Raw genomic sequence first — 16,714 nt, forward strand, 5'->3', positions numbered from 1 at the left:
ACCCGGGAGACGGGCCCGCCCTTTCCGGCCGCGCCTCTTCCCCCCGCGCCACCAACCGGCGCTGGCGCCTGTGCCTGCGGCTCCCGCCCCGCGCCGCTGGGCCAACAGCCGCAGAAGCGCCGGGCCGACGTGGCTCGTCTGCGGGGAGGGCATCGGTACGCAGCAGAGCCGCACCGAGCTGTCCCGAGGCCCGCCCCCGCTAGCAGCCTGCGCTCCTTTCACAGCTCTCTTGGCGAAGGCGGTTGTGCGGGGCGGGCAGCTCCCCGCTGCAGCGGCCGCCTGACCCGGGGCAGCCTGAGCTGTGACAAAAAGGCGCTGGTCGTTAATGTTGTCAGGGCGCTGCACATTGTGGCCGGAAGGTTCTCCTGTGGGGCTGGTAGGTGCTGAGCTGTAAACGTGGAACCTACTAAAAAACCCACAAGCCAGTGGCCGGAGCAGCTCCTGGCAGGCTGAGGCTGAGGCCTCGGCTGGCAGCCAGCCCCGCCAGCGGCTCCCCGCGCTTACCCAGGTGCTTTAAAAGTGCTGGTGTGTCCTGAGTGGCTGGTCTCTGGGTACACTGTATTCGCTCACTGTTGATGTGCAGAAAGGGGAAGGAAGAAAATGTTAAGTAATCTCATGTAAGACTTTTCCAGCGCCCTGCATGTGCCTCTGGTTGCAATTCTATTTGACAGGCTCAGTACGTGAGGTAAAGGGAAGATTTGCCCTTTTCTCATGGGGTGGCCTAGTCACCTTTTAAGAAGGAACTGATACTCCAAACCCAACCACCCAGTTCCTTCTGCTGTCTTCAGATACCTCCCTTAAAGACTTACTGTTCTGCCAGCAGAGCCAACCTGCTAGCTGCTGTTTTCTGTGCTGTTGCTTCAGACAATGAGGAGATGGATGCCAGGACAGTGGCTGTTGTGGGGAGGCACGGGTATTATACAGGGTTCTTTTTTTTCCCCCTCTTCCCGTATCCTTACACTGTAACTGCATTTCCCCAAATCGTCATCAGGGAGCAGGCCCCAAAGGTACAAGGAGACAAGTGTGATGTGGCTGACAGCAGGGCAGGGGACTTGCCAACCAGGACTGGAAGCAGGGCAGGCTGGGGGCAGCCCAGAGTCCAGGCTGTAAGGTTTCTGATGATGAGTCAAATCTGATGTCAAGCCAGGGAGACAGTCTACTGGTCCAGGATCAATAGAGCCCATAGTGAGTCAGTGCACAGCTGTGGCCAAGCTGAAGGGAAGTGTTTCTACAACGCTGTTCAGGTGACTGGGTCCCTTATGTCTGCATGCAATGAAAGAAACTCAGTACATGCAATGCTGGTTTTGATTTTAAGCATTGTTTGAAAAACATTACTATAGCAGTTATACCTTCCAGTATATCTATCTGTCTAAAGCAGAAACTGTAAAATAATCTTCATTTGCATTCACACATAAAAGAAAACCTGCGAGCATGGCACACAGGGAGAGGTCAGGCTATGAAGATAGCCGGTGGCATTTCCTTTGAGAATACATTCAGGTTTGGCATTACAGCCTGTATACTCAATAGGGAATATGCTACAGTGAGAATGAAACATTTAAAAATGTGCATATAAACACCCACACTTAATATAAAAACTGCCAGTGTGGCTCACCCACACCATCCCCCTAAATGCACAACAGACCCATGTGTGGCAGTTGCCTTAATGGAAATAAATTCCATAAAGTGATGTACTGCTGATGAAGAATAACTGTATTCATAAAAACATATTTATGCACCTTCAAATTTAGGAATAATGTAACTTACTAAAATAAATGTTTGCAGGGGTAAGTACTCTGTTCAAAAATATTATTAATCCTTAGCTGTTAAGTTTTCAACTTTGATTCCTTTGGGTCAATTAGTTTTCCCAAAGAGATCTTCTTAAGTCTTAGATATTGCCACAGCAAACATAGTGCTGCTACAGTAAACTAATGAAGGTTGTAAGGGAATTACATTTTTTTTAAGTAGTGCTTTTCTTTTCTTTTACAGATATAACGGATTAAACATATCAAACCTATCACCACACAATTTGCAAGTGTACATCTGTACATCTAAAGCAATTTCCATCACTCCATTGTTGCTTGTTCCACAGCTACTGGGTAGATACCATCCTAATACATTCATGTTTCTATTTAATAACTTATTCTGTCTATAAAGGGATATAGTCTCTCTTTGAGTATGAGTTCTCCTTCCCACAGTACATGTAACTTCCTTTTGTGCTCTGTGGCTGTTCAGTCACTTGTTAAAGCTACAAATAGCTTTTTTTATTGAAGGGTACCTTTCATCAGTTACAGTCCTGTTGAATTGTGCAGTAATTCACATTTTACATTTGCAGAAGGAATTTTTCCTCCACAAGTATTTGATTCTTGTCAAGGAAGAGTTTTTATAGTTTCAACCACAGAAAACTTGCAGGTCTTTACTGTAAAATTCAGAAGTGAATTTCTATACTGTTGCTACAAATTCATATTCTGCTCTTTGAAATTTCATCATTAACTGTCCTGAAACTCTGAGTGGGGAAAGTTTCATTGTTAGATATGTTTTTCATTCCTTTTTAGTATTCCCAGGGACCTGTTTTTGGTAAAATCTTAAGTATTGTCCGAAGAGTTTGCCTAAGTTTAGGCAAACATGTATCCTAGTGTGTGTGAAAATCTGTCCCCTTTCTTGAGTAAGTAAGCAAGTGCTCATGAAAGCCTCTCTTTTCTCTAAAGGTCTTCCAGGCTGAAGCAATACTCTCCACTGCCTCTGCCAACATACATACCTTAAATTCCTTCCCTCATGCACAGTAAGGCTTGATATGCCTCCTAGAGGAAATTTCCAGACCAGTGATCTTGGTGAGAGGCCTTCATAGGAAAATTCAACAAACCGACTTTAACAAGCATATTATTCAAAAAAAGGAAAAAAAAAATCATATTTGAAACTCTCAAGAGGCACACACCCAAAGTGCTTTGCTTGGAAGTAGTGGCCAAGAGAGGCTAGAGAGCAGCAGTGGCTGCCTAGGTCTCCCTGAGCTTGGACCAGGCTGTGGAGGTTTGACCTGCTGGACCAGGCAGGTTTTGTTGCTCCCCTGAAAATGCCCCAGGGATTCTGTCTCCTTTAGTATCTCTGTGCAAGGCACTGCCCTTCACACTGGAGTCTGGCCAACTGGTGGGTCCTACTGCGTGACAGAACCCCTAGTGAGCCTAGAGGAATGCCCACCTCAGGTTGAAAGAGGCTGGTTGGTTTGTTCAGTGCTGTGAGGAACTTTGAGGTGATAAAGAATGAGTGACTTTACCCCGATGCCAAGACATTTTCTGGAGAGATGATCTTGGGTTCTTCTCGCTACCGATGGCATCAGCTCCTCCTTCCTAGGGTGATTCTGTATTTAATGATGGTGGGTTAATATGCAAAATTGATGCAGGGGGTAGGTACCAGAACCCAGTTTTCTCTGTCCCTGCCAGGCAAGTGAGCTAACCGAGAGGCTACAGAGCCAGGCTTCCTTTTGCTCTCCCAACTAGTGTTTTCACAGTAGCTCAAGTGAATAGAAGTACTGGAGTTCTGCTCCCTCCCATGACTGATAGCAGAAGACACTAGCTTGTCAATAAGGCTATTCTCCCAGGCAGGAGAAGATTAAAAGTGAGGGCTTATTTACATTTCAGAAGGTCAGGAAGGAGGTGACCAACCTATCTTTTTCCCAAATAATCCACCAGCTCTTTAGATCTTGACTTTGTGATTTAGGCTCTATAGAAGAGTTATCCTAATTATTTGCTCTTTAGTCAGCTGCATCCTAAAGAAAGCAGTGCCTGCTGCTGCCTCTGTATACCATTAACTGCAGACAGTGGAACAAGTCCATCATGTACAGAGGTGGAGTTGTGCATAGAGTTGACTTTGCATCAGTAAATGTATATAATCCCTATATTCCTCAACTGCAAATTAGGGAGAGGATAATGGGATCTATTCTTTACATAATTTAATGAATGTTATTACTAAACAGAAATTCTTCCTTTCCATTCTGTGGCATGTAGCCTTTAAGCAATCTTGCTTGGCTTACATGCACAGCCTTTCTTGTGTTTCTTATTAAGAAAAATGGAACTGTATGTATTAGGTTCAAGTTACCAGAAGATGGGTCCTAGGCATAGTGTTAGCATTTGATTTCACATCCTCTAAATAGTATCTAGGATGTTGCTTTATAAAAAGTTATCTGCATGTGGGTCTGCATGTGTCTGGTATGTATTTAGGGATATAGGAGAGAGAGTGCCTAGCATGGAAAGATACGGTCATGAAGCTTGGTTGGGGAAAGCATTTAGGAAAGCAAAGGATTTTCTTGCTAGATTTTTTTCTTTGTGGGGAGGTTGGGTTGTGGGTTGGTTGGTTGGGGTTTTTTGAGGGGTTGAGAATCACAAAGCTCTTCTCTGCTTCTTAATACTTCATCATTTGTTGGAAGAATTTCTAGTGGTAAAATGTGAGTTTCTTTTTTTCATTTTCATTTCATTTCAAGAAGAGTTATTCCAAAGTTGGGGAAATAATAGGAATAAAATCATGAAACCTCCCTTTCCCATCTTGAAACAAATAAATTGAAAAAGACCTATGCTATAGCTCAAAAACTTCAAAACTTGAGTTCTATGACAAACTATGTGCCAAGCTCAAGTGGCTGTTGGAAGCATTGAGCTCCCAAATGCTGACTAAAATCAATGCCAGCTTCAGAAAAACTTTGCTGTCTCAGTAAGGAACATCCAGATACCAGTTTTGATGGGAGTAAGAACCAACAGCTGGTTATGAGTATAACAGCATAACCTCATCTATATAGTCTAGAGCAGACAGCAATCAAGGAAGGGAAACTCTTTATCAAGTTTTCCTGTTTACCTCATGACAGTGAGGAAGTATTGTAAATCATCTTCATCACTGCAGCAGTCAGTGGGTAGAAACCAGGCGTAGATGATATTCTTTCTGATCTTCATTCATCAGAGGAAGAACAGTCCTCTCCCATCCATTGACTATTTGATGAAGCACCTCATTGCAAACAATATGTCAACAGCTATTTTGAAATGTAATCTGAACTACTCAAATATTAGCAAACTGATCCAAGAAACTTATCTCAGAACGAAATGCTCATGCAAAGGTTCCCAGATTAGCCAGATAGGAGCATTTTTCAATCCCAGTTACAAAAAAATACAGATTGTGTAATGCTTGACTGCTCCTGCCACTTCCATCTTAGATTCTGAGAGCTTTGTGTTCCACCCAGTTACACCTGTACTGAGGCTAACAGCTGCTTGTGTTCACCTAAAGCAGCCTTTCTCTTCATGGAAACTTCTAACACTTTGTAAAGTGTTAGAAAATAGCACTGAAGATGCTGCTCAGCTTTTCCAGAACAGAGGAGTTAAGAAGCAGAGGACATATATATGAATCAATGAACTGTTTTGGCCTTACACTTTTGGGGATGTCTCTGTTTCTTTTGCAAGGGAGCATAAGTATAAGCACAGGGTATTTATTCTGGTTTTCCTTTCTCAGCAGGAAGAAACTGGGGCCTGCTGCCACCTCCACGGAATGCTGACAGGTGAGTACTGAATTTCAAGAAAGTTCAAGTGACTCTGAACTAAAGCATCTCTCCCAGAAAGGCATCTTGTTCTCAGGACAGCACTGAAAAATGAAGGATCTGCAGTATTTCACATAGTTTGTTCCAGTGATTAAGTAGCTGTACTTTTACAAGCACCATCTTGTTTTAAATTTGAATTTGTCTGACTTCTATTTCCATCTACTCTTTATACCTTTCTCTGTTAAAGTGCACTTTGTTTCCTGTTTTCTCCCTGAGGAAGTTCTGACACATCACAGCCATATTTTCTATTGGCTTTCCTGTCAATAAACTAACACTAGGAGATTTTTAAAGCTTAGCAAGCAGTGCTAGCCCTCAGTAATTCCTTTCTCTCTTTCAATACTCTGTTTTTCCTTCTTCCTTTCAAGACTGTGAGTTTTACATCATGAGTGTCAGTCTCAGCAGCGCAGTAAAGCAAGCTGAACGTGACGCTCATCTCTGTCTGTATGTATTCAGAGATCCCATGGAAGCAGATGATGAGTTTGTCTCTAAGATTTCCAGTGTCACTGCTTTCCAGGGAATTAGGCCGTTGCTTTTACCCTCTGCACTAGAGAGAAAAACTCAACCCTTCCCTTAGCTTTGTATGCAGGCATTTGAAGGGAGCCAGCCAGGTTACTTTGCCCTTGTCAGCGTTCACTGACCTGCTGCCAGCTGCAGATTTTATCATCAGCAACTTGATACTTTACCTCAGGATCAATGATTGCAGGAATGGATTAACCTCTTTCCTAGTAATGCCAACAAACAGTAATCAGCAGGGATATCTTAAAAGGGATATTTTTTTATGATCTACTACTACATCACTAATTACAAGGTAAGCACAAAGAATGTTTTTAAGAATAACCCTGTTCAGATGGCACCATGGTAAACATGAAATACACTGCAGTAAGATAAGGCTTTTTCTTATTCCAAGCACAATGCTGATTAACCTATTCATTACACTGAAGTGGTGAAGTATAAATTATTTATGAGGAAAGGAATTTATTTTTCCTAATTTTGGGTTCCAGTTATTACAAATTTGGCTCTGCAGCCACAGCTGTTTCTTTCAGAAACTAAATAGTGGAGAAAAATAGGCCAAGTAGAACACAAGTATGGTTTTAATTAAAAATACTTAGAAATGTGAAGAAAGCCAGCAAGTAAATGCATCAGATATTTTTCATTGCTCCAGTGAATACTCTATCACTAAGTAAGTTAAAGCCAAGCTATCAAGGTGTCACAATCACTATAATTAAATATATTCCATTATATGAAAGAAAAGATGAGGACACGGGCTGGATCATGCAGAGCTGTCACTCCAGAGGACTCTCTGGAGAGAAGAATAGAAAAGCAGCAGTATTTTTAAATAGCACTGATGAACTCTTACTGGATTTAAACAGCCTTCAGCCATACTTGTTCTCCAAGTATCTCTCTCTCTCTCTCGGCTGGATAGTCACACTCAAAGAGTTACAGTCAAAGGCTTGATGTCCAAGTGGACACCAGAGTTGAGTGACGTTCCTCAGGGGTTGGTATTTGGACTGGTGGTGTTCAACATGTTTGTCAGCAACACAGACAGTGGGATTGAGTGTACTTTCAGCAGGTTTGCCAGTGACATCAAGCTGTGTGGTATGGTCAACACAATAGAGAGGAGGGATGCCATGCAGAGGAACCTTGAGAGGCTGTGTCAAATACATGAAGTTCAACAAGGCCAAGCGCAAGGGCCTGCACATGAGTTGGGGCCATCCCAAGCACAACTACAGGCTGGGCATGGAATGGATTGAGATCAGCCCTGAAGAGAAGGGTGTGGGGGTGTTGGTTGATTAAAAGCTCAACATGAGCTGGCAATGCACACTTGCAGTCCAGAAAGCCAACCACATCAAAGCCAGAGTGACCAGCAGGTCTTGCTCTTGCTCTGGTGAGATCCCACTTAGACTACTGAGTCCAGATCTGGAGCCCCCACATAAGGCAGGGAGCTGTTGGAGCAAATCCAGAGGAGGGCCACAAAGATGTTCAGAGGGCTGGACCACTTGTCCTATGAAGACAGGCTGAGAATTGAGCTTGTTCAGCCTGGAGAAGAGAAAGTTCCAGGGAGACCTTCTAACAGCCTTCCAGTACCTGAAGGAGGGCCTACAGGAAAGCTGGAAAGAGACTGTTTACAAAGACATGTAGTAATAAGACAAGGGGTAATGGCCTTAGGCTGAAGGAGGGGAGATCTTGATATAAAAAGTTCTTCCCTGTCAGGGTGGTGAGGCCCTGGCACAGGCTGCCCAGAGAAGCTGTGGCTGCCCCCTCCCTGGCAGCATTCAGTCAGGCTAGATGGGGCTTTGGGCAATCTGCTTTAATGAAGGGTGTCTGTTCCCATGGCAGGGGGATAGAACTAGATGATCTTTGAGGTCCCTTCCAACCCAAAGAAGTCTGTGGTTCTAAATGGTAGAGGTCTGTGCTGAAACATTATGGCAGTATACAAGAATTAAGAAGAATGGGGGAAACAACAGGAAGAAAATCTCCAATGGAACATATGTGGTGGCAGAATGATAAGGTTCTAAGATTTGAGTGTATCTTTGACATCTCAGTGGAATTTCTTGGTGATGTTACTGTTGTTTTGTAGCATTTTTTGCCTCGACTATGTCTATGTGAAGAACTTTTCCTTGGGAACTAATTATCTTACAAATTAGAATCTAACCAGTTTCAGTTCATTGTGTATTTCAGACCCCTCAGGGCGTAAGGGGGACACCAAGCTAATGTTTTTCTATTGGTCTTTCATTGACAGCACTAGGACTGTTCAATTCACTGTCACATAGAATTTGGACTAGAGTGCATCCAGAGCTCTATCAATTTACTCTAGCTGCTACCTGACCTATTATTTCAATGTCAAATTAAAACTGATTTTATTTTTTACAGGCTTGTCTGCAAAAAGCCCAAGCTGAATCAGCTACTAGAGTGTATATGTATGGCTGCCATCTAAAACAAGTATAAGCTCACAGCAGAGGTAATTCACATCAATCCATGTCTTGGCTATCTAGTTCTGGGTGCTGTCTGCCTGTGTAAAGAACAGATGCATTTCATGACATTGAAAAGGAAGAAATTTTGAAGAGGAAGTAGTTAATGTATCTTTCTGTATATGCTATAGGTATGGAAACCTTCACAGCACAGATCATGTTGTTCTTCAGTGTCAAAAAAACCCCAAATAAATCAAACCTCACCAGGACAATAAAATTATGGATGTTACTGATTGTTTTCAATACTCAACCAAATGAGTGAAACTCAGATTGTTCGTAGAACAGTTTTCAAAACAAAGCCACCCTGTGATATGAGAGTAAAACCTGCAGATCAAACAAGAATGAGGTCACTAAAGGGACCTATTTATTCCTCAAAAACCCATCTCCCAGTGCTGACATCACCCCAAATCTGACTTCAGTCTTAGAACATGTCATGATGCCCGAGAGGTCTGCTGCACTGTACGCTGGGCCTGAACACGTGAAACATGCTTTGTGCCTAGCTGCTGGACAGAGGCTGTGCTGGTGTGACCAGAAGAACTCACTGCAGCAACACGCAGCCTTGGGCTGTTGCAGCCAGTGTTACCCTGAGATGGGAGCCACTGGTGTGTATCTGGAAGGCAGTCACTTGCTCAGGTCCCTTCTGCCTCTCTGAATGTTCCTACATCTTAAGCCAGTCTGGGCAAAACGTTACAACTTATTTCTGGAAGCATGTGAAAGAGCTGTTTGCTAGCATTTGCTAAATCAAGCCTAGAATGATAATCTCAGAATAAATATACATATATGAAATTAGAACATATTCAATGCAGATTAAGTTCCAATCAAACATTGAATTAAGGCTTTCAAATAAACTTTTTAAAAAACAAGATGAACATTAAAGCAGAAGAAAGACTTTTCTGATATCCATTATTTAACAGTGTAGAGCCAATGACATACAGCAAGTGTTTTCAACCTGGCATGAAGGTAGACTTAGCCCAGCACAACAGCACAACACAGACCCTCAAAAAGATCCCTGGTCCTGGCTCCTGCAATGTTCCACTCTCAGCAGGAACTTGGTCTTATGCAGACAGGCGTTCATGACATTTGTCCCATCGAGCAGGAGCTCTGTAGTGGAGCGTGTTACTTTTCCCTGGCTGGAGAGGAGTGGGGCAGCAGCCAGGGCCCTCCCTGTGCCCCAGAGTGGCTTCTTGGGTAGGAGCCAGCAGTGAGAATTGGGAGAACACCACTGATCCACTGGCGCCGGCACGACTTCCTAAGCGCTACTCTGTCAGTTTTTAGAGCACACTTCTCATCAGGAGCGATGAAGACTTATGGAGTCAATTCTTTTTTCATAGGAACCAAGTAACAACAGTATCTAATTGCTTATTGAGTTTCTGCTTATGCTTCTATTCCACTACATAATCTATTAGACATCTCAAATTGAAGCTGGCAAATAAATACAACGTTCTCACTTTAAAGTCTCTCTATTTATCAATGTTAATTTTCTATCTATTTATAGACCTGGCTGATGTTGCAGTTCCAGGTACAGTAATTTATAAAGTATCATCTTAACAGACTTATGTTGGCAAATTACTGCACTGCACTTCGGTTTCGAAAGGGCCCAAAGTTCCACGTAATTCAATATGAGCAAAGCTAGAAGAGAGTAGTTGTTGTTGATCAGAACAGTGACTCCTATAAATGAAAGTAAACTCAATGTGAAGAGAGAGTTACTGATTAAAGATAGGCCTTTTTTAGTTTGAAGAATTCAACTTCTTCTGAATTACTGAATTAATATTTGCAACACAAGTCAGATTTCAAACCACTCTCTAGCAAAGAAGTACTGAGAGGAATCACAGAATTGTAGGGGTTGGAAGGGACCTCCAGAGATCATTGTGTCCAACCCCCTCAGTGGGGGGTTGCCACCAACATAGTCTGAACTTCTTCATGCTGTTCAGCTACTTAGGGAAAATTAAGAAGGATATACTCAGTATGTCATATCAGGTTTTCAACAACTTCTTTCTCCCTGCTGCATTTCTAATTAACATAGTTGTTAATCGTGCATTTTGAAAATCTGAGCAAGTTTGCACAGCAATACAAAGTTAACTTTTACTCAAAACCTGATCAGGTGACAGCACATTACAGACTAGGTGGCACCACTGATAGAGAGAAGAGCCTTAGAACCAAAAGTCCATGATTTTTTTTTATTAAAACATCAAATTTAAGAAAACAATGCAGTTCAAAGAAACTTAACTTGATCATAAGAAAAAAAAATATTTTCCATCCTTAAGTATGCAAACTGCATTCCAATCCTGATATGATTAACATAATGCAGACATTATCCCAGACGGATGTCAGTTAAAGGCTGGCATGCTGGGCAAGGAAGGTTCTTATTCTTTGCAAGAGTTCTTTCTTCACACTATCTGGTACCAAGGCTGAAACACAAGAAAGCGAGAAGTAAACAAGAACAAAAAAGGAAAATGCGCTAATACCAACCTTTTACAACACTTCTAGTCTTTGTTCTTTCAATTCTGTTTACGCTCAAAGTAACTGAAGCTTGAATTTTATAGAGCACATCTATATTTTTCCTATTTCAAACAGGCTAAAGCCAAAGTCTATTGAGAACATTGTTGTTGATGTTTTTTTGCCCAGCTATAGTCAAGAATATCGGCGAGTTTGAAGGAAAGGATTAATCGACAGTAAATGAGGTATTATCACCAGAAATGAGTTTGATTTTCCTTTTTTCTTTACAAATTTAGGACCAAACACCCCCCCGCCCCCGAACTCAGCCATGACTTCAGAGTAAGGATCTTCAACAAGTTACTTATAATACTTATTTTAAGACTCGATGAAGTTCTCCCACTAACACCAAAGCCTATTAGAGTTCAAGAAGAACTATATAAAGATGGCAGTATTCCCTTTAGAGATTCCATTTTTCTCTATCTGTACGCTACGTCCTTTCTCACTTCCCATTTCACTAAGACTGTTAGTTCAAATATTGCATCTTAAAAACAACTGGAATTGTAAAACATCTCTGCTGCATACCCCAAGCTTTCTTGGGACCAATTACAAAGATGAATACAGACTCATAACTAAATAACGTAACACGCAAAAGTAGTCTCCACCCAGAGCTCATTACAGATTCTGAATGGCTGCTACACATGACAAATTCATGGTTTATTTGTACTTAATTCTAGAATCACAGAATGGTTTGAGATGAAAGAGACCTTGAAGATCATCTAGTTCCACCCCCTTCCACGGGCAGGGACACCCTCCACTAGATCAGGTTGCCCAAAGCCTCATCCAACCCACCCTTGAACACTGCCAGAGAGTGGGCAGCCACAGTTTCTCTGGGCAGCCTGTGCCAGGGCCTCACCACCCTCACAGGAAGAATTTCTGCCTTATATCTAAATCTATTCTCCTTCAATTAAAAGCCATCACCCCTTGTCCTATCACTACACTCCCCAATAAACAGTCCCTCTATATCTTTCCTGTAGTTCCCTTTTAGGTACTACAAGGCTGCTATAAGGTCTCCCCCCGAGCCTTCTCTTCTCCAGGCTGAACAAGCCCAACTCTCAGCCTGTCCTCAAAGGAGCGGTGCTCCAGCCCTCTGATCATCTGGACTAGGTAGTGTTGAGCTATTTAACATTTTTCTTTGAATCCAACAAAAGCAAGTTCATAATGCCCTTTCAAAATGATAACGAAATACAGGTAGGTATGTTTATTGATGCACTATCACATCCATGTTTGTATTTCCTTACCTCTGCCTTTGGGAGTGATTTCTGCCACCAAATCATCAACAGTAACGTGCTCTAATCCTTTTTCTTTAATGACATCTGGGGAAGAACAAGACAGGTATTTTAAGTCTTTTAATCCATTCGTTAAAAGACAAAATCTGTGCCAATGATTAGGATCTAAAACCTGCATGCATATGTCAGCACAGAGTATGAAGCAGCGTGCGACCTACACGTGCGTTACTAAATCAGTACCAGCTGCATTGTACTGTGGGTTTGTTTAGTCTCTCATTCGTAGTATAGGTTTAAGTATGGGAACTTGTCACTACTGATGCATCCTGATCAGCTCATATTTTAAAATCAAAGATTTCAAAGTTTAAGCTTATCATCATTAGCAGATTTGCATATTACTGGTCTTATAGCAGTTCCAAAGTTGGTCTGCTTCTTCAAACACATTTTTTACATAATAGACAGAGATGCAATTGGGGTAAAAGCTTTGGAACACACTAGAAGGGAGAGCACAGAGACAGTAAATACTTAGTACTCTTCCTAACTGATTTAAACATTTGTCTCTATTCCAGCAAAGGAATAGAAAGAGAGGTATACATCTATAGCAAAATAAAAGCTATGATTAAGATACACTGTATGATTAATACATATCGGCATTTAAACAATTGTCTACTTGTAGCACTGTGAAGACTACTGACAAATGCAGAAGTCAATGCTGAGAAGAAACCTCAATTCAGAATGTTAAAACCATTAACTGTGCATTGGTATACAAGATTTCCTGTTTCCATGATACTAAACATGCTCTTTGAAGGGACATCACAGGAACTATTTGTAAACTGGTTTTCTTGGCTCAATTTCCTGTAGAAACTGATCCTGGATTGCTCAATTATTGGCCCTAATCCAAAATGGCAAGAGACCTTGGAACAAGCTACCAAAACCTGCACACCCCACCCCAATGAAACAAAAAACGCCACCCCTGAACCCCTTTCCATCCTTTCTTTTGCAGGTTATTAGGCCCTTACTATGGACAGCTGAAGTTACCTTTGCATTCTCAGCAGCTGCAGTTACGAGTTCAAGATACTAATGTAAACCAAATAATTCTACATAACTTTACTATAGCAGAGTATGAAGCGTACAGTTGGGAAGGCAGATAAGCACCACTGTTTATCTGTTCTACTGAAACGGGTAACCTCTGGCAGTGTCACCCAGCGTTTCAGCCTCCTCTGCAAATCCACCTATGAAAAGTTTCACACTCAGCCCTATGAAAAGAAAAACTTTGTAATAGAATATTGAGTTGCTGGGCACAACAGACAAAAATCAGAACTGAAGTTAAAGCTCAACGTTTAAAGTAATTTACTTTAAGGAAATGTGATTGGGCAGTAATACTCCTGGATGCTTAAATACTACTCATAACAGCTTCATACAATTGGGCACTTAAAAGTTCATCTGCTTCTTTTCTCTCCTTTCAGTAGATGACCTGATTTTCAAGAATTGCACTCTAGTACAAATGCAGTTCTTTCTCTCCTGTATATGGACAGAGTTCTCACTTGGTTCTAACTTGCATACCCCTATGTTTACTCCATTTTCCTTTATCTTGGTTTTTATTCTCCTGTGGCAAGGAAGTCAAGTATCCAAACAAAAAAGTGTTATCATCACGAGTATTTAGGGAATCAATTCCAATGCTTTGCTCAGAAGCTTAAGAGGGTTCAGATCAGAGAAGAAACTTCAAGGGTTTTTTTCCCACAATGGCAAGATTCTTTCTTACACAAAAACCCACTTGCCAGGAATACTTTCTTCTTGCCCAAGTCTCATTTAAATTGACTGTCAAGCAGCAAAGCCTTCATCTGGGACTTCATTTGGTAGAACCTCAGTTGATTAGGAAGAATACTAGTTATGTGACCACTGTTACCTTTGCAATGTGCCTTCAACTGATCCTTCCAGCCGCACTCAATTAATTTGGCTCTCAGCAATTCTTTAAGGCTGTTAAAACAATATACAAACTTGTCAGGAACAGCAAACATTCCTGACACCTTAAATATGCTTCCATATGAAAATTACTCATAGCAGAACTCCCAGCAGAAATGGCTGAACATGTGAATCCTAACCCAACTGAGTACCAATTTCAGTTTACCATGCTGGACTATGAGAAGTCAGCAGCTCAGGAGCTAATTAATTCACAGTATTTCTTCAGGGACTGTTGATGCTGCAGCCACAGAAAAGTCATAGAAGCTTTTGAATCACTTGAACTGCAAGAGGCTATGCTCTGTTACCAAACATATGCTAAGTCTTAGAGTATTTTACCTTAAATCAGGCCTTCAAAATAAATAAAACCTTCCCCCCGCTCCTTTCTGAAAGGAAAAATCTGTACTGACATCTTCAGCTGCACGTTTCTCTCCCCAATTACACCACATTTTGTGTTGTGTGAAGATGAAGGGATCTTATCCTCCGAAGCGTGGTTGGCAATTAGAAGCATAAGCAACAAGGATTCAGGCATTAAACAGAGAAGACACAACTATCTGCTGCAATGATACATCTATTCCACACATCAAGAGAATATTGAAAGCTAGGTACAGGGCTACGCAGTGATCTCAGAAGAGGACACCTTCTCACACAGGCCTTGAAAAATGAAGGCAATAATGTGTTTGGTGCACAGCCTTACAAATATAGCGAAATGAGAAGGAGGGAAACATCTTAAGTATGCTAGTGAGGTGTACATGCAATGCAAAGAGAACAGACTGAAGGGACAAAATGCCAAAAACTTGCTGCCGCTCTGGTTGTGTAATTGATTTGTTTGTCTCTATTGGGATCTCTATTATGACTTGCACAAGTGCTGCTTTGTGTGTTTCGCTGGGCATTTCTTTCCCGAACAAGAAGGGAGATAGGAAAGCAAGAAAAACTTAAAAGCAAAAGCTACAGCTTTATCTCATTATCAGGAAATAGAAGATTTAACTGCATCAAATTCCATTTAATAGTGATTTTTATGTGAACGAGGAGATTCCCAACACAACATGCCAGGATAAGGAAAAGCTTTAGAGCTCACATGCCCCCCCCACCCCCCCTTTGCTTTCCCAGCTCCTCAGGTGTAGAACTAAAAAAAAAAAAAAAAAAGCAAAAAAAAACCCTCTTCAAAAGGCAAAAATATTTGTGTATCTTCACATAAGGCAGAAGGGTCTCAGGTGCTAGCATTTGAAGAATTTAGCGCTACGTTTGCTTTATCTTTACTCCTGGGCATCGCTCACACCTGGCAGCACTTCAAGCCCCTTCCCGGCACGGAGGAGGCGCCTACTCACCGCTCTCGCTCTCCCGTTTCTATCAGCTTTTGGTTAATGGTCGCTCTCATCTGAGCATCTTTGTTCATGTCGGCGACGCGGGACTTCCGCAAGCCTGGCGGAGCAGAAGGGGTTTTTGATAGACGTTGGCGGCACGCACACAACAGGCAGAACAGCCACCCGCGCAGCCCCGCGGCCCCCGCGCAGCCCCGGCGCGACAGAGCGGTTGCAGGACGCGCCCCGGCGGCGGACGCGCGCACAGCAGCCCCGGAACGGTATTCACCCGACCGCCCTAGTGCCGGGGAGGCAGGAACGGTAGCTCACCAGGCCCCACCGGCCGCGGCCCGGCCTACCCTACCGGCCCGGCCCGGCCCGCCCAACAGCACCCTCAGCACGGCGGGAGTGAGGAGGCGGGCGCGGGGAAGGGCGCAACCGGGCCTGGGTCCCGCGCGCTGCCCGCTCACCCCGCCGCTGGTCCCAGGCGACAGAACGCGGAGCCGTGCGCACACCCCGCCGCGTGCCCCGCCCTCCTCGAGCGCCGCCGGGAAACGCAGTCGGGGAGGGGGGAGGCAGCAGCTCGGCGACTACAGCTCCCGGCGCGCCCCGCGCCCCCACTCCCGGCGCCCCCCGCGCCCCTTCCCGTGGCGCTCTGCGGCGGCTCTCGCGCGTCGCCTGAGGGGCCGCTGAGTTGCCGCCGCTTCCCGAAGTTTTCCCCGGGACGGTGGCATGGCGGGTGCTGCTCACTGCTCCCTGCAGGCCAAGCGCCTGCTTTTGGACCCCAAGTTCGAGGGCTACAAGCTGTCCCTGGAGCCGCTGGCCTGCTACCAGCTCGGCCTCGATGCGGGTGAGGAGCGGGGAGTGGGTGCGGCGGTGCGGGCGGCTCGGAGGGGGGCTGCGCCTGCGGGGCCTTCCCTTCGCCCTGCGGCCTGGCTGGCCCCTCGGGCAGCGAGAGAGGGCACCGGCTCTGCCCGCGCTTATCTCCGTCCTCTCGCGGCCCCCCACGGCCCGGCCCAGCGGCCCTCGGGGCAAGCATGCCGTGAGGTGGGGAAAGCCCGGCCCGCATTACCGGGAGGCCCGGGCGCCTGGCCTCTGCCGGCACGGCCAGCGTTCAAGAGACCTGGCGTCTCGTTTCGATTTTTACCGTTATAATTGCCTGCAGTGTTATCACTGGCTCCCTCCCCCAGCCTCGTGTGG

At 44.0% G+C, this 16,714-nt stretch overlaps 2 protein-coding genes across 3 annotated transcripts in view; one reads left to right on the forward strand and one right to left on the reverse strand.

The window, feature by feature from the left end:
• Window positions 1-10,698: 10,698 nt before the first annotated feature.
• ENY2 (ENY2 transcription and export complex 2 subunit) lies at window positions 10,699-16,032 on the reverse strand. Of its 2 annotated transcripts, none has more exons than XM_084260093.1 (5): window positions 15,985-16,032; window positions 15,542-15,635; window positions 14,161-14,231; window positions 12,270-12,344; window positions 10,699-10,943 (listed from the first exon to the last, which is right to left on the reverse strand). In XM_084260093.1, the coding sequence occupies exons 2-5, from the start codon at window positions 15,607-15,609 to the stop codon at window positions 10,867-10,869; spliced, it is 291 nt and encodes a 96-aa protein (XP_084116219.1). In that variant the 5' UTR covers window positions 15,610-15,635; window positions 15,985-16,032; the 3' UTR covers window positions 10,699-10,866. The 2 variants fall into 2 exon arrangements, with proteins under 2 accessions (XP_084116219.1, XP_084116218.1); XM_084260092.1 differs by having other exon boundaries at window positions 15,845-16,019.
• A 214-nt stretch (window positions 16,033-16,246) lies between these two features.
• NUDCD1 (NudC domain containing 1) overlaps window positions 16,247-16,714 on the forward strand; it is a gene marked incomplete at both ends in the record, with an annotated part of 40,602 nt that continues 40,134 nt past the window's right edge. The window contains one exon of the mRNA XM_084280308.1: window positions 16,247-16,364. Within this exon, the coding sequence (XP_084136434.1) occupies window positions 16,247-16,364 (118 nt within the window). The remainder of the gene's footprint in view (window positions 16,365-16,714) is intronic.

Source organism: Gallinula chloropus (assembly GCF_964237585.1).
Source record: "Gallinula chloropus genome assembly, chromosome: 2".
NCBI classification, from domain to species: domain Eukaryota; kingdom Metazoa; phylum Chordata; class Aves; order Gruiformes; family Rallidae; genus Gallinula; species Gallinula chloropus.

Bases quoted from the DNA above. Each gene is read 5' to 3' on its own strand.
- ENY2 (XM_084260093.1), bottom strand. From the start codon at position 15,609: ATGAACAAAGATGCTCAGATGAGAGCGACCATTAACCAAAAGCTGATA. The intron at 12,345-14,160 runs GTAACAGTGGTC...GTTCTTCCCCAG, and splicing joins GTTGAAGGCACATTGCAAAG to ATGTCATTAAAGAAAAAGGA. The intron at 10,944-12,269 runs GTAAGGAAATAC...CTTGTGTTTCAG, and splicing joins AATCACTCCCAAAGGCAGAG to CCTTGGTACCAGATAGTGTG.